We start from the raw sequence: 17066 nt of genomic DNA, 5'->3' as shown, positions 1-17066 counted from the left end.
TATATTTTCCTGTTACGCACTGAATGGCATGGTAAGACACGTAAACATGGGCATACTACATGCATGGGCTAAACACACAGGCACAGATCAGGGGCAGGCAGGAACCATTACTGTGATTAAAAGATTGGATTTGGATCACAGAGTCTCTGTAGGGTTGCAGTGAATACTCCCATTACAGAGTCCTAATGTGCACGAACAAGTGCAGAATGTTAAATACCTCATTTTGTCTGAACCTGCATCCCATCCAGCTGGGGAGTCAAAGTGTTCCCCCAAAGGGGGGTGGAGTAATTTACACTATTACTTTTAAAGTAGTTTTATTTTTATTTTTGTTAGGGCAGAATCTGACTAATTTTGCCTTGTTTTATCTATAGACAAGAAAAAGATTGAGGACAGGGTATCAAAGTCTTTCTTTTTTTAAAGATTTATTTTGGGGCGTTTTTGCCCTTATTTGGACAGCTATGGTTTTGAGAGGACAGGAAGTGAAGTGGGCGAGAGAGAGGGGGTGGGATCAGGAAAGGACCTCGAGCCGGGACTCGAACTCGGGTCGCCCAGAGCGCAACAGCGTCATATGTTGGAGCACTTACCCACAAGGCTATCGGCTCCGACTGTATCAAAGTTTTTCCATTTCATACAGCGACTGCAGGGCTCTTTTTTTGTAATGGTCGCTTATTTAACACACCTTCTCCAGCTCCTTGACCTGAATTGTGTCTGACACCTGAAATTTGCCGGATTTAACATTGAGTTAAAGTCTAATTTGTGAGGGTTGAGAGTAACACAGCGGTAAATCATTGGCTGAGAAACCCCCATTCTGGTCCCCGCTTTATCTGCCTCTCTGCTTTACTTAATTTACCTAAAACCCCTCTAATCCTCACAGATAATCTGTCAAATGGTGTGTTCATTCATCCATCTACCTGTTGTAAGTCTGCTCCTGCAGCTCAGCCACATGCCAAGACCTTATATCTTCTGTGCACAGCAATCGCTGCTCCAGTTTTGTGCTAAAAAGGAGCATTATAAATCTAAGTTTATCAGTCACTGGGTGAAGGATATGTGAGGGCAAGCATCCTCATAACACATTATAGCATTCACATGTTTATCTAGACCAGTGACACTCACTAAAAAATGACTTTCTATTCACTGATTTTGCTGGTGAGGCTTGTTGACCAGTATGGCTTTACCGGTGAAGCTGGTTAACAAGTACATTATAGTCATTTCGGTGAAGCCATTGAGCAGTATGGTCTTTCTGGTGAAGCCCATTGACCAGTATGGTCTGTCTGGTGAAGGTATTTGACCAGTATGGCCTTCTGTGGAAGCTGGTTGACCACTACAGTCTTTGTGGTAGAGCTAGTTGACCAGTATAGTCTTTCTGGTGAAGCTGGTTTACCAGTATTGGCTTTCTGGTGACGTTAGCTGACCAGTATGGTCTTTCCGACTGAAGCTGGTTGACCAGTATGTCCATTTTGGTGCAAACATGTTCGGGACACAAGCATCAAATATAATGTTTATGAAGTTATCCAAATCTCTTGTCTTTGCCTTCTAGATCCCCCAGATCAGTTATGCCTCCACAGCTCCTGAACTAAGCGACAATAACCGATACGACTTCTTCTCACGGGTGGTGCCGCCAGACTCTTACCAGGCCCAAGCTATGGTCGACATTGTGAAAGCGCTGGGCTGGAACTACGTGTCCACTTTAGCATCAGAGGGGAATTACGGAGAAAGTGGAGTTGATGCCTTCGTTCAGATCTCTCGAGAGGCAGGTACAGTCAGCAAACTTTCAATTCTGACGTGCTTCAGATGTAAAGCAGGCTAATGAAAAATCAAGCACAAAGTAGTATAATTATATAGCGCCAGATTAGACATCCCATTAATATGTTATCTCTCAAAAAGTTTCAGAGAGGAACAGGACTAGGACAGCTGCGTGCATTTATACCCATCTGCTGCCAAAAATTCATGGCGGTCATTAATATAAATAGAAAGCGAGGCACATTTGGAGAGAGAAAAATTTCAGAATCCATGTCCATCTCTGTCTCTCTGACAAAGGAGGTCTGTGCATCGCCCAGTCCTTGAAGATCCCACGAGAGCCTAAACCCGGAGAGTTTGACAAGATCATTAGGAGATTAATGGAGACCCCCAACGCCCGAGGTGTCATCATTTTCGCCCATGAGGATGACATCAAGTAAGTGATGGATATACTGTAAGTACGTTTGATCACCAAAGTCTTGTAGGAATTTTCCGTGTTAAATACAATCTAAATAAGGAATGCATTTACCTAGCAAAAGCTTTCTGATCCAAACCTTACAATCTAAACGGTAGGACGAAAAAAACAAGTGTTTACATTTACAGTTGACTTTGCATTTTAACACAAAATAAGAGAAAAATGTTCTTTAAATGATATCTAACCGGGAAATTGCTATTAGAAACATTGAGCTCTTTATGTTCATAAGCAGTGTTGCATTTTTATATGAAATGTCTGGAAAAATTTGTTGTGTAGCAGCTGCATTTTAATAAATCTATTGCTTTTCATTGTTTTTTTCTGGAACACTCTGTTCCTGTGTTGGTTCGTTCCATCTGTGTCTGTGGCGTAAACACACTGATGTCACAGATTTGATAACGGTTCGCTGGCAGCGGGGGTGCATGTGGATTATGTCATATGATTGACCTCACTTTTATTCCTTCCAATATTTAGGGGTGATTTTACACAAGAATAGATCAAATGCAAAGTACGGCACCACAAAATGCAAAGTGCACCCGGTGAACGGAGAGCAGGCATCTGTGTTCAGAATGAACGTGATTACATCAACAGCCTTTGATGTACCGATAAAACAATATGGGATGCTTGTCTTTTGATGTGGAATGCATCACACACGCTCTGTCTGCATGTAAATAGAATTGGCTGTTGACCAACAAACCTAAAATGAACCGACCGCCGTGCTATTTAACGTAAAAAGGATTTTAGGTTCTGATGTCATAGTTGAACATTGGAAGTTATTATTAAAATAAATTCTGGAGGTCTGTTTTAGTGTCTGTAATGGCAAATTGGATTGTTGAGCAACGCAGAATTTGATTCCCATTATGATTTGACAATAACCCATCTTTGACCTCAGTCAGAAGTACCACGAAAGCCCCAGCAATGGGGACAATACTTTGCTATCATCATCCGCTCTCGTGAGTGACAGTTTCCTCTCTGTGTTTGGGTTTCACACTCTCTCCAATCCATACGGTTTGAGCCGACAAGCTCATTGACGGCTCATGGTGAAAACGACGTTGGCGCAGATGAAGTTTCCCTCATTAAAGCGGTCCTGTGAACACGAGCTGTCGCCCGCATAGCGTGAACTGTCAGCACTGACTTAGGTGGCTGAAATCAAACACAACTGAGTGACTTATTCATTACACTTAGTTAAACGTCACTCAAACTAAAACATTTTGATATATTGTGCTAGCAAAACTTATGATTGGCCGACCACATAAATTGTAATTCTGATCTGGTGTGATGCACATGTCGTGTATCAAGCCAAGTTGCTAAATACTGAACGGGTGTTGATATGTAAATGTCATGTGAACATCTCTATGAACATCAGCACACATTGAACTTTATTTCAGAAGACCTAGAAAAATGTATGATTTGTCCCACTTTAACATCCCATAAGAAAGAAAAAATCACAAGACCTAGACATCCTAGACATCAATGAGTTTAAACGGCAAATGGAAAGTTGTGCTTGACTCTCTAAAGTTTGTGCGTCCAGATACTTTTTTCTCAACAAAAACATTTGAGACTTATTTGACACTTAATACAAACAATTTATATCTCCCAAACTTTGAAAGAGCAACATCTGAGCATTATCATTTTCCTCTGGGGAACTGTTGAATTATGACTTTGCTTTAATCGTAATTTTGTTATTATTTGTCCAGGCAGGTTCTGGAGGCAGCAAAGAAGTCAAATTTGACCGGTCACTTTAAGTTTGTGGGATCAGACAGCTGGGGGGCAAAGAGCTCTCCAATCCTGGACCAGGAGGAGGTTGCAGAGGGCGCCGTCACCATTCTTCCCAAAAGAGCATCTATTGAAGGTTTGAAATTCCTTCGGTGTCCTAAAGACCATGTGTATCTACTTATTCTATTCTGACTCACTGAACATTTGTGTGTGAAAAACAACAATAAATAAATTTACATTTATCCAAAGGGATTTCATGCTAAACATTTGTTCTTGAGTATGTGCAATCGAAGGGATCAAACTCATGACCTTGGCGTTGCTAAAGCCATGCTCTAACCACTGAGCTACAGGAAAGCTAGTAGAAATTAATTTCTTATGATACCTTTTCATTCAGGATTTGACCACTACTTTGCCTCTCGATCCCTGGAGAACAACCGCAGAAATATCTGGTTCGCTGAATTCTGGGAAGACGATTTCAGGTGCAAACTGACACGTCCAGGTATCAAGATCGACCCGGAGAAGAAGAAATGCACAGGTGAGAGGAATGTAAATTACATGCAGTCCGACCGGAAATGTGAATTCTTAAGCAAACATTTTTAAAGACTACATCGTGTTGTTGAGGAAAATGAAAAAGCCTCCCTTAAAGTCCCAGTGAAACGCCTTGGAACACGTAGCATTATTTGATGTGTGGACGTAATCTCAACTGAAGAGAGTGCAGGGAGTGACCCCGCCCCCTTTTGAAATAATAAATTCATCATGTAGGACATAATAAATGTGCGAACGAGTGACTGATATAAGGCGCCCTTCCGCACTGAAGGGGCGGGTCTCTTCAGATTCTAACGTGGTTTTTATTGGATGAGAGTCAAATGGGAATTTTGTCAGCGCTTACATTTACATTACATTTATTCATTTGGCAGACGCTTTTATCCAAAGCGACTTACAAGTAGTTTTATACAGTGTCACATTACTGCAGAGCAATCAGGGGTAAGGTGTCTTGCTCAAGGGCCCTTCAGTCATGACCTGCTGGCACTGAGATTAGAACCGGCAACCTTCTGATCACAAGCCCAATGCTCTAACCATTAGGCCACAGCTGACCTTAGGAGGATATCATTTTATAACTTATTTTTAATAAAAGGAGAATAACTTTCAAATTGATTTCACTGGGGCTTTAAGATTTCTTATGTCATCCACAGACCTTATTTTAGTCTAAAACGAGTCCCGTCAGAATTTGCAGAGCGAACCCATGGCATCAAAAAGTTAATATGCAGGTTTTATCTCAATAAACTTGCACTTTAATCTCTCCCTTTCTGTTTGAGGCGAGGAACGGATCAGACGTGATTCCCATTACGAGCAGGAAGGAAAGGTCCAGTTTGTTATTGATGCAGTGTATGCCATGGCTCATGCTTTACACAACATGCACCAGGATCTGTGCCCGGGAGCTACGGGCGTGTGCGATAAGATGGATCCAGTGGAGGGGCGCATGCTGCTCAGCTACATCCGCTCTGTAAACTTCAACGGTGAGTCAACATCACATCGTTTCAGAAACACACTGGCATAAACATTGCTATCAAACTGAAGATCACCTGGTGAGATGTTTTTGTTTGAGGTCGGAAAAGTATAGTGTTATATATAATGTACATATTCACATGGATGTTACTGAAGCTCAAATCAAGTCCTGGCTAATGTTGACCGTACATGCATATATATTTTTTTAGTTTAATAAAGTTTTTTGGAGATTGCAAATATATCGTGTTTGCTCTGATGTTTTGAAGCGTTCCATGAAGGAATTCCCATCAGCAGTTGCACTTCCGCTGTCATTCTGAAACCATTTCGTTGAGTGTTTGCCTGGAGGGAATCATCTGAACAAGCAATATGCATTATTGTGAAGCAAAAAAATCACAAAAAATGAAAATAATGTCCATATATTTCCGAATGAAGTTTCTTCCTTTCATACGAAAAGAAAAGGTATTTTCTTTTAGGTCTCAAGGGTTTACTGAAGCAGGTCATCAGTTTTTAACGTGATGTGATTTTGGGGGCCAGTTTGAACATTCTGGAGGCCTTCTGGGGTCCCCAGACCCCAGTTTGAAAACCGCTGGTATAGACTACTTTTATTATGCTTTCAAAAACATGTTTCGATGTGTTTCGAGTAAAGTCATTATGCATGAATGAACGCACGACATACAGGTTTGAAATGACAAACGAGTGAATAAATGATTCCCGTATGTTAGTTATTTTGGAGCGAACTATTCCTTGAAAATCCTATTACGGACTAAAACAGATATCACCACATGTAATATTCAGCAGGATGAAGTATGCATGAATGGCGCATCTATACGACAGATGGTTTTAGAGCGAACTGAAGATGTTCGGGAGTCTCTTTGGAAAAGCAGTGACAGCAAGAGGAGGTGATCAGGCTTTCTAGCACTTGACGTCTCCTCGTGATATCTCTGGCTGTGGTCACGCTCTCACAAAACTAAAGATATCACATTCTTTACTAGTTTTACTGTCATTTTCTCTTCTTTTTTTACTCTGCCTAATAATTTCTAACAGCATCTTTGCAGTATCTTTTTATCTGTCAAGTGTGTTCTTTCTGTTAGTGTTTGTTAGTTTTTTCCCCTGCTTTGTCTGCAACCGTTCGGACACAAATTTGAAATATTAAACAGTGATAGGAGAAATGATTTGATTATTTCATTAATTCCGGTTTGTTTTGTGGTTGTCAGGTAGTGCCGCAACAGCGGTTCTGTTTAATGAAAACGGTGACGCTCCTGGACGTTACGACATCTTTCAGTACCAGATGACCAACACCACCAATCCAGGATACAGAGTCATCGGCCAGTGGACCAATAACCTGCGACTCAATGTAAATTTACTTCCATTGAACAGCACATTTCATGAAAATTAGAATATGGGTTTAGGTTTCCTTTTAAACCTTGAAATATAAAATGTATAATATTTTAATGTATAATATAAAATGAATCGTATACTTTAATAATTTAAGATTGTGTTCTAGGTCACTAATCAAATGTCCCATTAACCTGACCCCTACATTTTAAATAAAAAGTAAAGATTTGTTATTCATCTTCTACTCATGTCATTGTTTTTATGTATCGTTCTTGTTTTCAGGTGGAGGACATGCAGTGGGGCGATGGATCTCGTCAGATCCCGGATTCCGTGTGCAGTTTTCCATGTCGTTCTGGCGAGAGGAAGAAGATGGTGAAGGGTGTGCCCTGCTGCTGGCACTGTGAACTCTGCGATGGCTATCAGTACCAATCCGACGAGTTGAACTGCGAGATGTGTCCCTTTGACATGCGTCCGACCCCCAATCGTACGGCGTGCCGGCCCACCCCCATCATCAAACTAGAGTGGCATTCGGCCTGGGCCATCATCCCTTTATTCCTGGCCATTCTGGGCATCATGGCCACGCTGTTCGTCATCATCACCTTCATCCGCTTCAACGACACGCCCATCGTGAGAGCTGCGGGACGCGAGCTCAGCTACGTGCTCCTGACGGGAATCTTCCTCATCTACCTCATCACGTTCCTCATGATCGCGGTGCCCGAGACGGTGGTGTGTGCTTTCCGCAGGATGCTGCTGGGTCTGGGCATGTCCATTACGTACTCCGCAATGCTCACCAAGACCAATCGCATCTATCGCATCTTCGAGCAGGGCAAAAAGTCTGTCACGCCGCCGAAATTCATCAGCCCCACTTCGCAACTTGTGATTACCTTTGTACTGATCTCAGTGCAGGTGAGAGAATGTGTGGCTGTTTTTTTAATGATAATTTCATCGTTTTGCTTCTTGCAGGCTGGATCCTATTTTACATAGTATGCTTGGAAATAGTATGTGACATAAGAATCAGGACGTCTTAAAGGAACAGTTCACGTGTAAATTCCATCTTCATTAACTAACCCTAAATTTCTTTTTTCTATGAACACAGAGAAAGATATTTGGAAGAATGCTTGCAACCAAACATTTCTTGGCCACTATTGACAATTTACATTTTTTGGTGAACTGTGCCTTTAATAACTGGTAAAATTGTAATGCATATTTTGTATATTAGATAAAACCCATATTCACTTATACACTGTTGTTTGCCTTTTTGCCAAAAACTTTCTGCCATTGCTTTCTACCATATACTCATATTTTGACGGTTTAATCAAACCTGAGGGGCAAATAAAAGTAAAAAACATTGGATCCCTTTTTGCCACTACAGCATTTGACAGTTTAGAAAAAATGGTTAAATATGATTGGATTGGCACAATTTGAGTATAAGTATTAGATGTTAAGACATTTCATAAATTGCTTAAGTCCAGTTTTAAAAGATTATTTCAGAAAATCCTGTTAGACATTTTGCACCCAGTCATCTAAGTGCTCATCCTGCACACTCACTCTCTTTGCTGGCACACGGACTAAGACAGTATAGTGTTGGATCATACTACCACATCATAAAATTGCATCTTGATGCCATGAAATTCATTACCTTAAAGTCTTTTTAAAAACTGAAGTGTTAGCTTCCACAAGGCCAGCCATTCCCATTTAACTAGAAGACCTCAACAAGCAATACGTTTAACCGCACAGGTTTGTAGGCAATATGGAGGCAAGTCTGGTTATATGAACTAAAGCTACAATAACGTGATTCCACTCTGAACATGTTTCTGTGGATTAATTTAGAGGTTTTGTCAACCACATCGTCCAGACCGGCCGATTCTGTTCTGTTTGGACTCTGCAGATGCTGATAAGCGGACTGCACACATCATCACGTTGAGTGCCTGGCTTCATTTCGCCTGTGCCAGCAAACCCGCCAGCCTCGCTTAATGTGCAAAAGCGACACGTTCAGCATCAGTAATGGCTAAAAATGGTTGTGTTTGACTCAAAGTCTCCGATAAACACCGCCTGATTTAAAATCACACAAAGAAATATTTGGAATGCTTGAAGTTTAGCCCCAAAATTATGCGCATGACTCACTGGGAACGGCACGCGGGGGAGGCGACATTAACGGGACGTCAGGGCGAGATTGAGTGACAGCAGGACGTTTCTCCTCCAGCACCTCCTCCAGCGCTCGCAGGCAGATGCGTCACCGATGCGGAGTGGAGAACGAAACTCCACCGAGCTTCCTGACAGCAACATCTGTCTCAGCGGAAACACACCGGCCACCCGGCTGCTGTTCTCTTCTCCTCTTCACCTTACCTGATGGGGATGAGTCACTCTTTTTTATGAGATTCTTGGGAAGAGGTGCAATGGATGATGTTTCATTTAAGAAGTTTCTTATGAAGATTGAACCGAGCTAGCGCCTCTGCAAAACAAGTGGGAAAGTAATAAAAAGTTTACTTATATTGCCTAATTTCGAAATAAAAGAATAACACACTCATTTAAAGTAATAATGTCCAACAGTTCAATTTAATATAATTACATTTTATTTAACGCTTTTCACAATTACATATTGCAGCTTTACATGCATTATAAATAATAATATTAGTAATAATAGATGAATAAATAAAATAAAGACTATATGTGGTACTAAAATACATGGTTACAAGTTTTTCTTTATGCAATGAGTTCAGCGAACCAATAGTAACATTTTATTGCCCGGAGAGAAGTAAACAAAATAGCTTGAATAATTTACCCCCTGAAAAAAATTATCAAAATGTTGAAATGTTTGGCACACAGGCTTTTGAGATCATATCTGAAACGCTTCAGCTGCAAAGAATCTGAGAAGCAATTGGTTTGGAAAACAGTTTGACTTCATTACATGTGGTGTTTAAAAAAATGTGTCTAAAAGTTTACTTTATTTGTTTTTCAAAAGCTATACGAAATATGCGATTCACTATGCTATTGTTGCCATTTTAGTTTGACACATTGTAAAAATGTTTTTTTTTGTTGTTTATAAATACAAGTTTTTAATAAATGGTATGTTAATATAAGCATAGTATAAACAAAATAAATGACACTTTAGTATCCGTCGCTTTTTAACAGTGTAAATTGTGCCAATGAGCCTTAATGAACATGAAAAACATGAATCATTTCATGACATTTTCATTTCAGATGTCCACCCAACGCCACTGTTAAACAGCTGCTTCACCCGATGACCCTCCACACCTACACTTTGCTACATAATAAAGCAACAAGCGGATGTAATCGTTTCTTTTGTTTCCTTAAAAAGGCACTTTAAAGCCTATCATTAAGAGCAATCGAGCTGAAAGGTGGCCTGTTTGAACCGGTAATCTGGCACAAAGTCGTGCCTGGAGAAGATCTTAAACACAGCTTCTCTCGCATTTTACTATCCATCAATCTAACAGCAGCAATCCAATCTGTTCCTCTCATACTGCAGCATTAATAATATTCTCTTCATTCTGTCTCTGCAGGTCGTGGGCGTTTTTGTCTGGTTCGGTGTGGTGCCCCCGCACACCATCGTGGACTACGAAGAACTGCGGCCTCCCAATCCCGAGCTGGCGCGTGGCATCCTGAAGTGCGACATGTCTGATCTGTCACTCATCTGTTGTCTGAGCTACAGCATCCTGCTGATGGTCACCTGCACCGTCTACGCCGTCAAGAGCAGGGGTGTGCCCGAGACCTTCAATGAAGCCAAGCCAATCGGCTTTACCATGTACACCACCTGCATTGTGTGGCTGGCGTTCGTGCCTATTTTCTTTGGCACGGCACAGTCCACAGAAAAGGTCAGATTCTGATTGTACTCATTTAGATTTTTCTGTGCACCCAATGTGACATTTTTCAGGTTAGGCATCCGTTGACCAATCAGAGCATGTCATCACCGGTGAGATCTCTTTAATATCTCCGATTTTGTCTTTTAAACATCAATGTGGGGAGAGAAAACTTGAGAGTTTTTCTGCGTCTCATATTCAGTACTTCTCCTGAGAAAAATGTCTTAACAATTAGAGATCTTAACAATGTCTCAATCCGAGCTCAGATCTGCAATCAAAAGTCCATTTTATCGAAGATCTCAAGATTAACTGATCAAATTGACTCAAATCCGGATGAATTGACCGCTAAAGTCTACATTCATTTTACATATCCACTTTATGTATTCTATATTTCCGTCTGTAAAGTGATTTTAGGAGAAATATCTGAGGCTAAGTTGATGCTGCAAATAATACTCCATCAAATCTCCCAAAGGGCAATAATACGGAGAATATGACTTCCTGTTGTGCTCATGCAGAGAGAAATATTGCACATTAAAGTTTCAGAAATATAGTGCAAAATATAAAGTAATGCGATAGCATCTGAGTGTTTAGCATGCGCTCACAGTTCCGCTCCAATCCGTCAACAAAAGAGCGAAGCTTAGTCAAAGTCCTCTAGTAGAAAATGTCGTCATTTTAATACGAAGACATTGAAGCAAGCAACAACCTGCCAGTCTCATGATAACAAGTCCAAGTTGTATTGCGCACAGTTTCTCTTTTGAAGAGTCTTTTGATGTGCAAGACAGTGAAAGGGATGAGATGAGGGAAAAAGAGTCCTTTTCCCCTCTATCTCCCAAAGACACACCGTGACACTGAGACAAAGGCGCCTCCACCCACAAATGAGGTTCTGAAGGGTTTACTGTGGGAGGTGGCTGATAACGGGAATGTTCGGAAAACCTGAAAGACAATGTCTTCTCTACATCTTAATTGAGCCAGAAGCCTTGTCAGCAGGAATTAAAGCTTTAGCTGTTCCTGCATAGATTAAATGGCCCAGGTAGCTTCCCACTTCGGATGCTCTTAAATAGCTAATACTGGATGTGCTGTTTCCGGTTTGACAATGCACTGTTTGTACACATATGAGTATGTCCGGTTCTAAAGGAACATTGTATTGCTCTATATAGGACATACAAATAACTGAGATGTTTGGAGATCTTACTTGTAACTAACCTGAGTGTTTTAATGGTTTGTAACATAGATGTTCATCCAGACGACGACGTTGACCGTGTCCATGAGTCTCAGTGCCTCTGTGTCTCTGGGTATGCTGTACATACCTAAAGTCTACGTCATCGTCTTACACCCGGAGCAGAACGTGCAGAAACGCAAGCGCAGCTTCAAGGCCGTCGTCCAAGCTGCCACCATGTCCTCGCGGCTCTCGCAGAAATCTCTCAATGACAAGCAGAACGGAGAGACCAAGATCGAGCCAGACAGGACTCAGTAGCAGGTAACAGAATGATGTAGTCATATTGTATCATATCATATGATCATATTTTATAGTATAATATTAAGGGGGTGGTAAAATAGTGCTGTCAAATATAATATGATAATATAATATAATTTATCTCATTTTATATTATAAACAATTACATAGGAAAACCATACATATGTTATTTAGTTCAAAATATAAAAAAAAACAATATTGCGAGCTATTTTGGCCACAAAAACCATGTAGTGAAATTCTGGTTTTGTGACAGTCCTATATATAACATTTGTTATGATGTAAAAAGTTATATAATATAGATTATCTTTTGCAGTTTATTTTTTATTTTTAGAACTTTTTAGCGCCAGAATCAGATAATACACGCCTTTAAAGGCCCAAATAGTGAAGCAAATGTAGCCAAATTATATTTTTAACCTCTCATCTACCCAGAAAGAGTGAATTCTTCTACTGGCTCAATTGGTTTACAGCAAGCTGCACTCAGATGACTTCTGACAGTAAATCTGCTGAGAAATGCCGTTCAGTAATAAATTTCATTGCAATAAACTGTCCTCAAAGATCTGGAGATGGGATTACTGGAGGACTCAATGCCTTAAAATCAATATTTAAGGTGCCCTGAATCCTTTTAAGTGAGTTGTATTGAGTGCCCATTTCAGATCCATAACATCTCTCTCTCTCTTTCTCTGTCTCTCTATGGCTCTTTGACTTATTTTTTTACAGAGAAATGCTTTTGGATTTCTTTTCTACTGGTTCTCTATCTCCCCAGCACACATTTGCTTCCCCAACACGCCGAGTCTAAAGCGGCACATTTCATTACTTCCCTATTACTGAGCCATGGAATTTCTTTTTCCAAACTAAACTTATATTTTTGATAGACGGTTTTTTGAGTTCTCTCTGCCTTTGTGTATAATTTTAGTAATAAGTTAAATATACAGTCGTGGGAAAAGAGAACAGTTTACTATTAATAGGTTTGTGTTAAAGTTATTTTATTTCGGGAACTACTAACAATATTTCTCAAATAAAAATATTGTTTCGATTTGCATTTATTTGAAACTAAGTGAAGTGAAAACTGGAAAAACAAGTCATAACAGAAATGATGCTCTTTATTTTCAGACCTCAAATACTGCAAAGAAAACAAGTTCATATTTACGTTCAAGCTAAATTTGTACATATATTTATGAAAAGTTAAACAATGATTTTTTTTGGTTGTGTTAACCTGTGTGACTTGTCAAGCTGTCAGGATGACGTTCTCACTCCTGAGGTTTAATTTACTTTAAAATTCAACAGACACTGGACTGGAATGACCACAATACATCTAGAAATACTTGTGATGGTCTCAGCTGTATATAACAAAAACAGAAGTGATCGGTGTGTTGTGAGCTCTCACACTGGTTGTATCACTCCCGTGTCCTTAATCAAGGGGTTTTATTTCCAGAAAGCACAGCGAGACAGCGTCTGATGTCAGGATATGATGAATCACTCTGGACAAACAGCCAGCTGGTGGAACTACTGCTCAAATAAATAGCCATGTGGACTCTTTTTCAGCTTCAAATGCTTTTTGTGATTTATGTTGAGAAGTTGATAAATATGAAAACAGAGTCGGCAGAGGTGTTTAATGTAGGGGATGGTTGAGCACTCAGAAAGCTGCATAGCAACACCCTGGCAACCAGCCACTGCACCTGTAGCATCACTATGGGCAAACAATACCTTTCATGTGTTGTTTTCTCATGCTCTCCATATGCAAATGTCTGAGATTTAGCATTTCAAAATTCTTAGCATTTTATCCTACTGAGACTGCAAAGAGGTAGAAAGTTGAATCACACGTAATACTTTCTATGCCTTAAGCAGCATTTTGGTGGTATTCCCTTACTGATATCAAAAGGACTATTACATAAAACAACTACTATAATGGCTGTCTATTTGAAAGAGATTTAGCCATGAGAGGACTGTATTTGCCTCTGCTGAAAGATACTGCAGTCATGGGAAATGTGACCAAAGCAATAAGTAATAAGAGAAAACACCCACGTCCACCATGAGCGGCTCCAAGCGTTTTTTTTTTTTTTGTCGAAGGAGCATCCAACAGCCTGATATAAAAACAGCTCTGATCTGTTCCAAGCAGACACATAAGCCGCGATGCCACGTCTTGCTTTCTCTCCAGATCTGTCACTCGTGGGTGTCACTTCCAAGGAGAAGGAGTTGTTCGGGGAAAGAATCAGCGTGCCGGCGAGACTTTTCGTATCCAGAAGTCATATCGGTTTCACTTTGTCATACAAAATTGTAGTTGTTGCTTGACCGTTTGGGCTTGGACTCGTGTTAAAAAGGTCACAAAAGAGCTCTCAGATGTTGGTAGGGACACTTTTGATGAGTTGTTTAGAGCATCAGAGGGAAAGATGATGCAGTGGCCCCAGTTAGTATAAAATCATGAATGGAATAGCGTAACAAAAAAGATAACAAAATATCAACGTACATTTATTTTTTAAATAAAAATACACTCTAAAAACTGATGGGTTGTTTTATCTGTGGTTGGGTCAAATATTTTTGTATTGGGTCAAATTGGGCCAAAAAACGTTCTGGTTTTTCACACTTCTTGCTGGAATGGTTTGATATGTTATCATTACATCTACGTGTCTTAGAAAGCTCATCTGACTCCTGACTCATTTCTCAAATATAAGATTTCTTATTAATTTTCAAAGTTTCTCATATTTACGGAAGTGTTTTTTGTAATTACAGGTGACCCTTGGAACAGCTGTTTACATTTCAAAACGCAGAGGAACTGAATCAAAGGGAGAGTTTTGCTGGGTTGTGTTTTGTTTGTTCCAGGTGAGGATGGTAAGAAAGGCAATGTGCTGTGAAATACAAACTGCAAACGCTGCAAACTTTTTTAACACTTGAAATACTTCATAGATAGAATGTGTCCAGAAGCCTTTCTCATACGGGGGATTTTGCCGATAGCACAGTGTCATTTGAATTAATCATTTCCTTAATATCTATTTTTCTTGAATTTTTCTCCGTTTATTTTATGGTTTATGTATTGAGTTACTAGCATTAGATGTTTACAACTAATGCAAAGTTTTGGTTAATATACTGAAGACAAACAGACCCTCTCTTTTAACCATACGGCAAAGTCACTGCTTTATCAGCTTAAACTGTCTCATAATGCACACCTTTATTACAAACTCAGATTAATTTAGACACTTGATTCAGCTGTGTGTTTGATAGCCTGTGCATCTTATATATCTAATATTTATTTTAATTATTATAACTGCACATTATCTATGAGCTCTTTTTCAGACAATATTTTACTTTAATTAATGCTGGTGATAATTCTTCAACGATTGATCTCCTTGGCCAAATATATGTCGGTGTTTGTACAGAGAAACCTGTATCAAAAATCTGATAAATGATCAGTACAGCATCCAGAATGCGGAGGTGTAAAGCATAATACGTTAAAACGGCTTTGCTCTGTAAATAGAATAATTTAAAGGTAAAAAGACTTAAGTAACCTATGATTTTGTGTGTTCCAGTAACTTTGTGTTTGACAGTTTGCATGGGATACTCTGAAGTCTTATTTTGTTACATGTGTAACATGATTGCTGTATGTATTACCACATCACATTAAAAAGGATTTGACATATTTGTATTTGTTTTTTAGAAGGTCCATTCTGGTTTGGTATTAATCTAAAAACACTTTTACAAGGAAATACACTGAAAGCATTTGAAGTGTCTGTATGATGTCATTGTTTTGATAAATGAATTGTTCTGAATTGTTTGGTAAATGTTAAAACCACTAACAGACGAAGCAAACTGACATGATGTAAATTAATGAGCCTTGTCCTGAAATATGGTTCTGTGTTGTAAATAAAACATATTGTTCTGAATTTTACAGATTTCGGTTTCTTTAAGTGTTTGAGCTCTCAAAAGTAGTTTAATAAAGGCCTACGGCAACTTTTTAGACACATTTATTGACACACTGTGAATCAATGATATATTCATTGATCGCAGGAGTTCACTGTTATTTTTGTATGCATATAGTTCAGTAAATGCAACATTTGCATATATTTATTCTTTATAATGGCATACTTTGGTGTTCTATGGTTTTTATAGATAAAGTAATAGTTAAGTCAAGGCGGTCGTGAAAAACAATACATGCTAAACCAAGCTCTTGTATTGCATTGCTGTGTGAATTTCACAAATCACTTTACCAATAAAGATTATATGGCATCGAAGAACCTTTTCAAGCACCTTTTTGAAGAGAGTCATTGTTTAAATCATGTGTTACGGTATAAGTTGATGGAAAAACATGATTCTGCAAATATTATGTTATTTTTATGATATTTTATATAATACGCTCGACTCAAGTCAGTCCTTCCTATAGAAATATGATGACAGCTTTTAAATTGAACCACTGCTAAAGATTGCCGGACATGCTCTGCAGATTTAACATTTAACTGCAGTTGTTCACACATCAGTTATCACACTGAGTTATCAAGTTATCGAAATACAGATACATTTTCTTGTCCAAAGGCTCAGGGACAAACAATTCAAGGTCTTTTTTGAGCTGAGAATAGAAGATCAGAAATAACTTATTATCACTGTATTTAATCAGAGAGGTGTGATTGTCTCACTCAAACACGACCAAACTACACAAATCCAATGACAGGAATAGAGGCACGTACAGTATTTTTGGGAATTATATAGACATTTTAAAATGTATGAAGTTAAAGAATAACAGTTTTAACAAAAGCATTATTATGTGTTTAAGATAAATTAGATGTGTAAACTTAAGCAAATCAAATAGGCTATTTGCTGATTGAAAAAAATGGTTTTGCATTGTTGGCAAACACTGCCTCATGGTGGACCGTGCATTGTTACAGCAAAACATTTAACTGGATACTAGTATCATATAGTTAAGATTTTTCAACTGAGCTAGCTGTTGAATGTATATAAAGTTATTAAATATTATTATTTAAACTAGGTGATGTCTAGGTTCTCGCAGCACATATAAATGACG

The 17066-nt window shown here is 39.2% G+C and overlaps 1 protein-coding gene across 1 annotated transcript in view; it reads left to right on the top strand.

The window, feature by feature from the left end:
- Positions 1 to 16279, top strand: part of grm6a (glutamate receptor, metabotropic 6a) — a 32608-nt gene extending 16329 nt beyond the window's left edge. The window contains exons 3-12 of the mRNA XM_079466788.1: positions 1538 to 1754; positions 2038 to 2173; positions 3907 to 4061; positions 4320 to 4460; positions 5242 to 5442; positions 6646 to 6785; positions 7049 to 7672; positions 10288 to 10599; positions 11816 to 12061; positions 14786 to 16279. Of these exons, the coding sequence (XP_079322914.1) occupies positions 1538 to 1754; positions 2038 to 2173; positions 3907 to 4061; positions 4320 to 4460; positions 5242 to 5442; positions 6646 to 6785; positions 7049 to 7672; positions 10288 to 10599; positions 11816 to 12058 (2169 nt within the window). The 3' untranslated portion in view covers positions 12059 to 12061; positions 14786 to 16279. The remainder of the gene's footprint in view (positions 1 to 1537; positions 1755 to 2037; positions 2174 to 3906; positions 4062 to 4319; positions 4461 to 5241; positions 5443 to 6645; positions 6786 to 7048; positions 7673 to 10287; positions 10600 to 11815; positions 12062 to 14785) is intronic.
- The last annotated feature ends 787 nt before the right edge of the window (positions 16280 to 17066 follow it).

Source organism: Barbatula barbatula, assembly GCF_947034865.1.
Source record: "Barbatula barbatula genome assembly, chromosome: 11".
Taxonomy (NCBI): domain Eukaryota; kingdom Metazoa; phylum Chordata; class Actinopteri; order Cypriniformes; family Nemacheilidae; genus Barbatula; species Barbatula barbatula.
The sequence above is the reverse complement of the archived record's forward strand: the minus strand, read 5'-3'. Positions and strand labels throughout refer to the sequence as shown.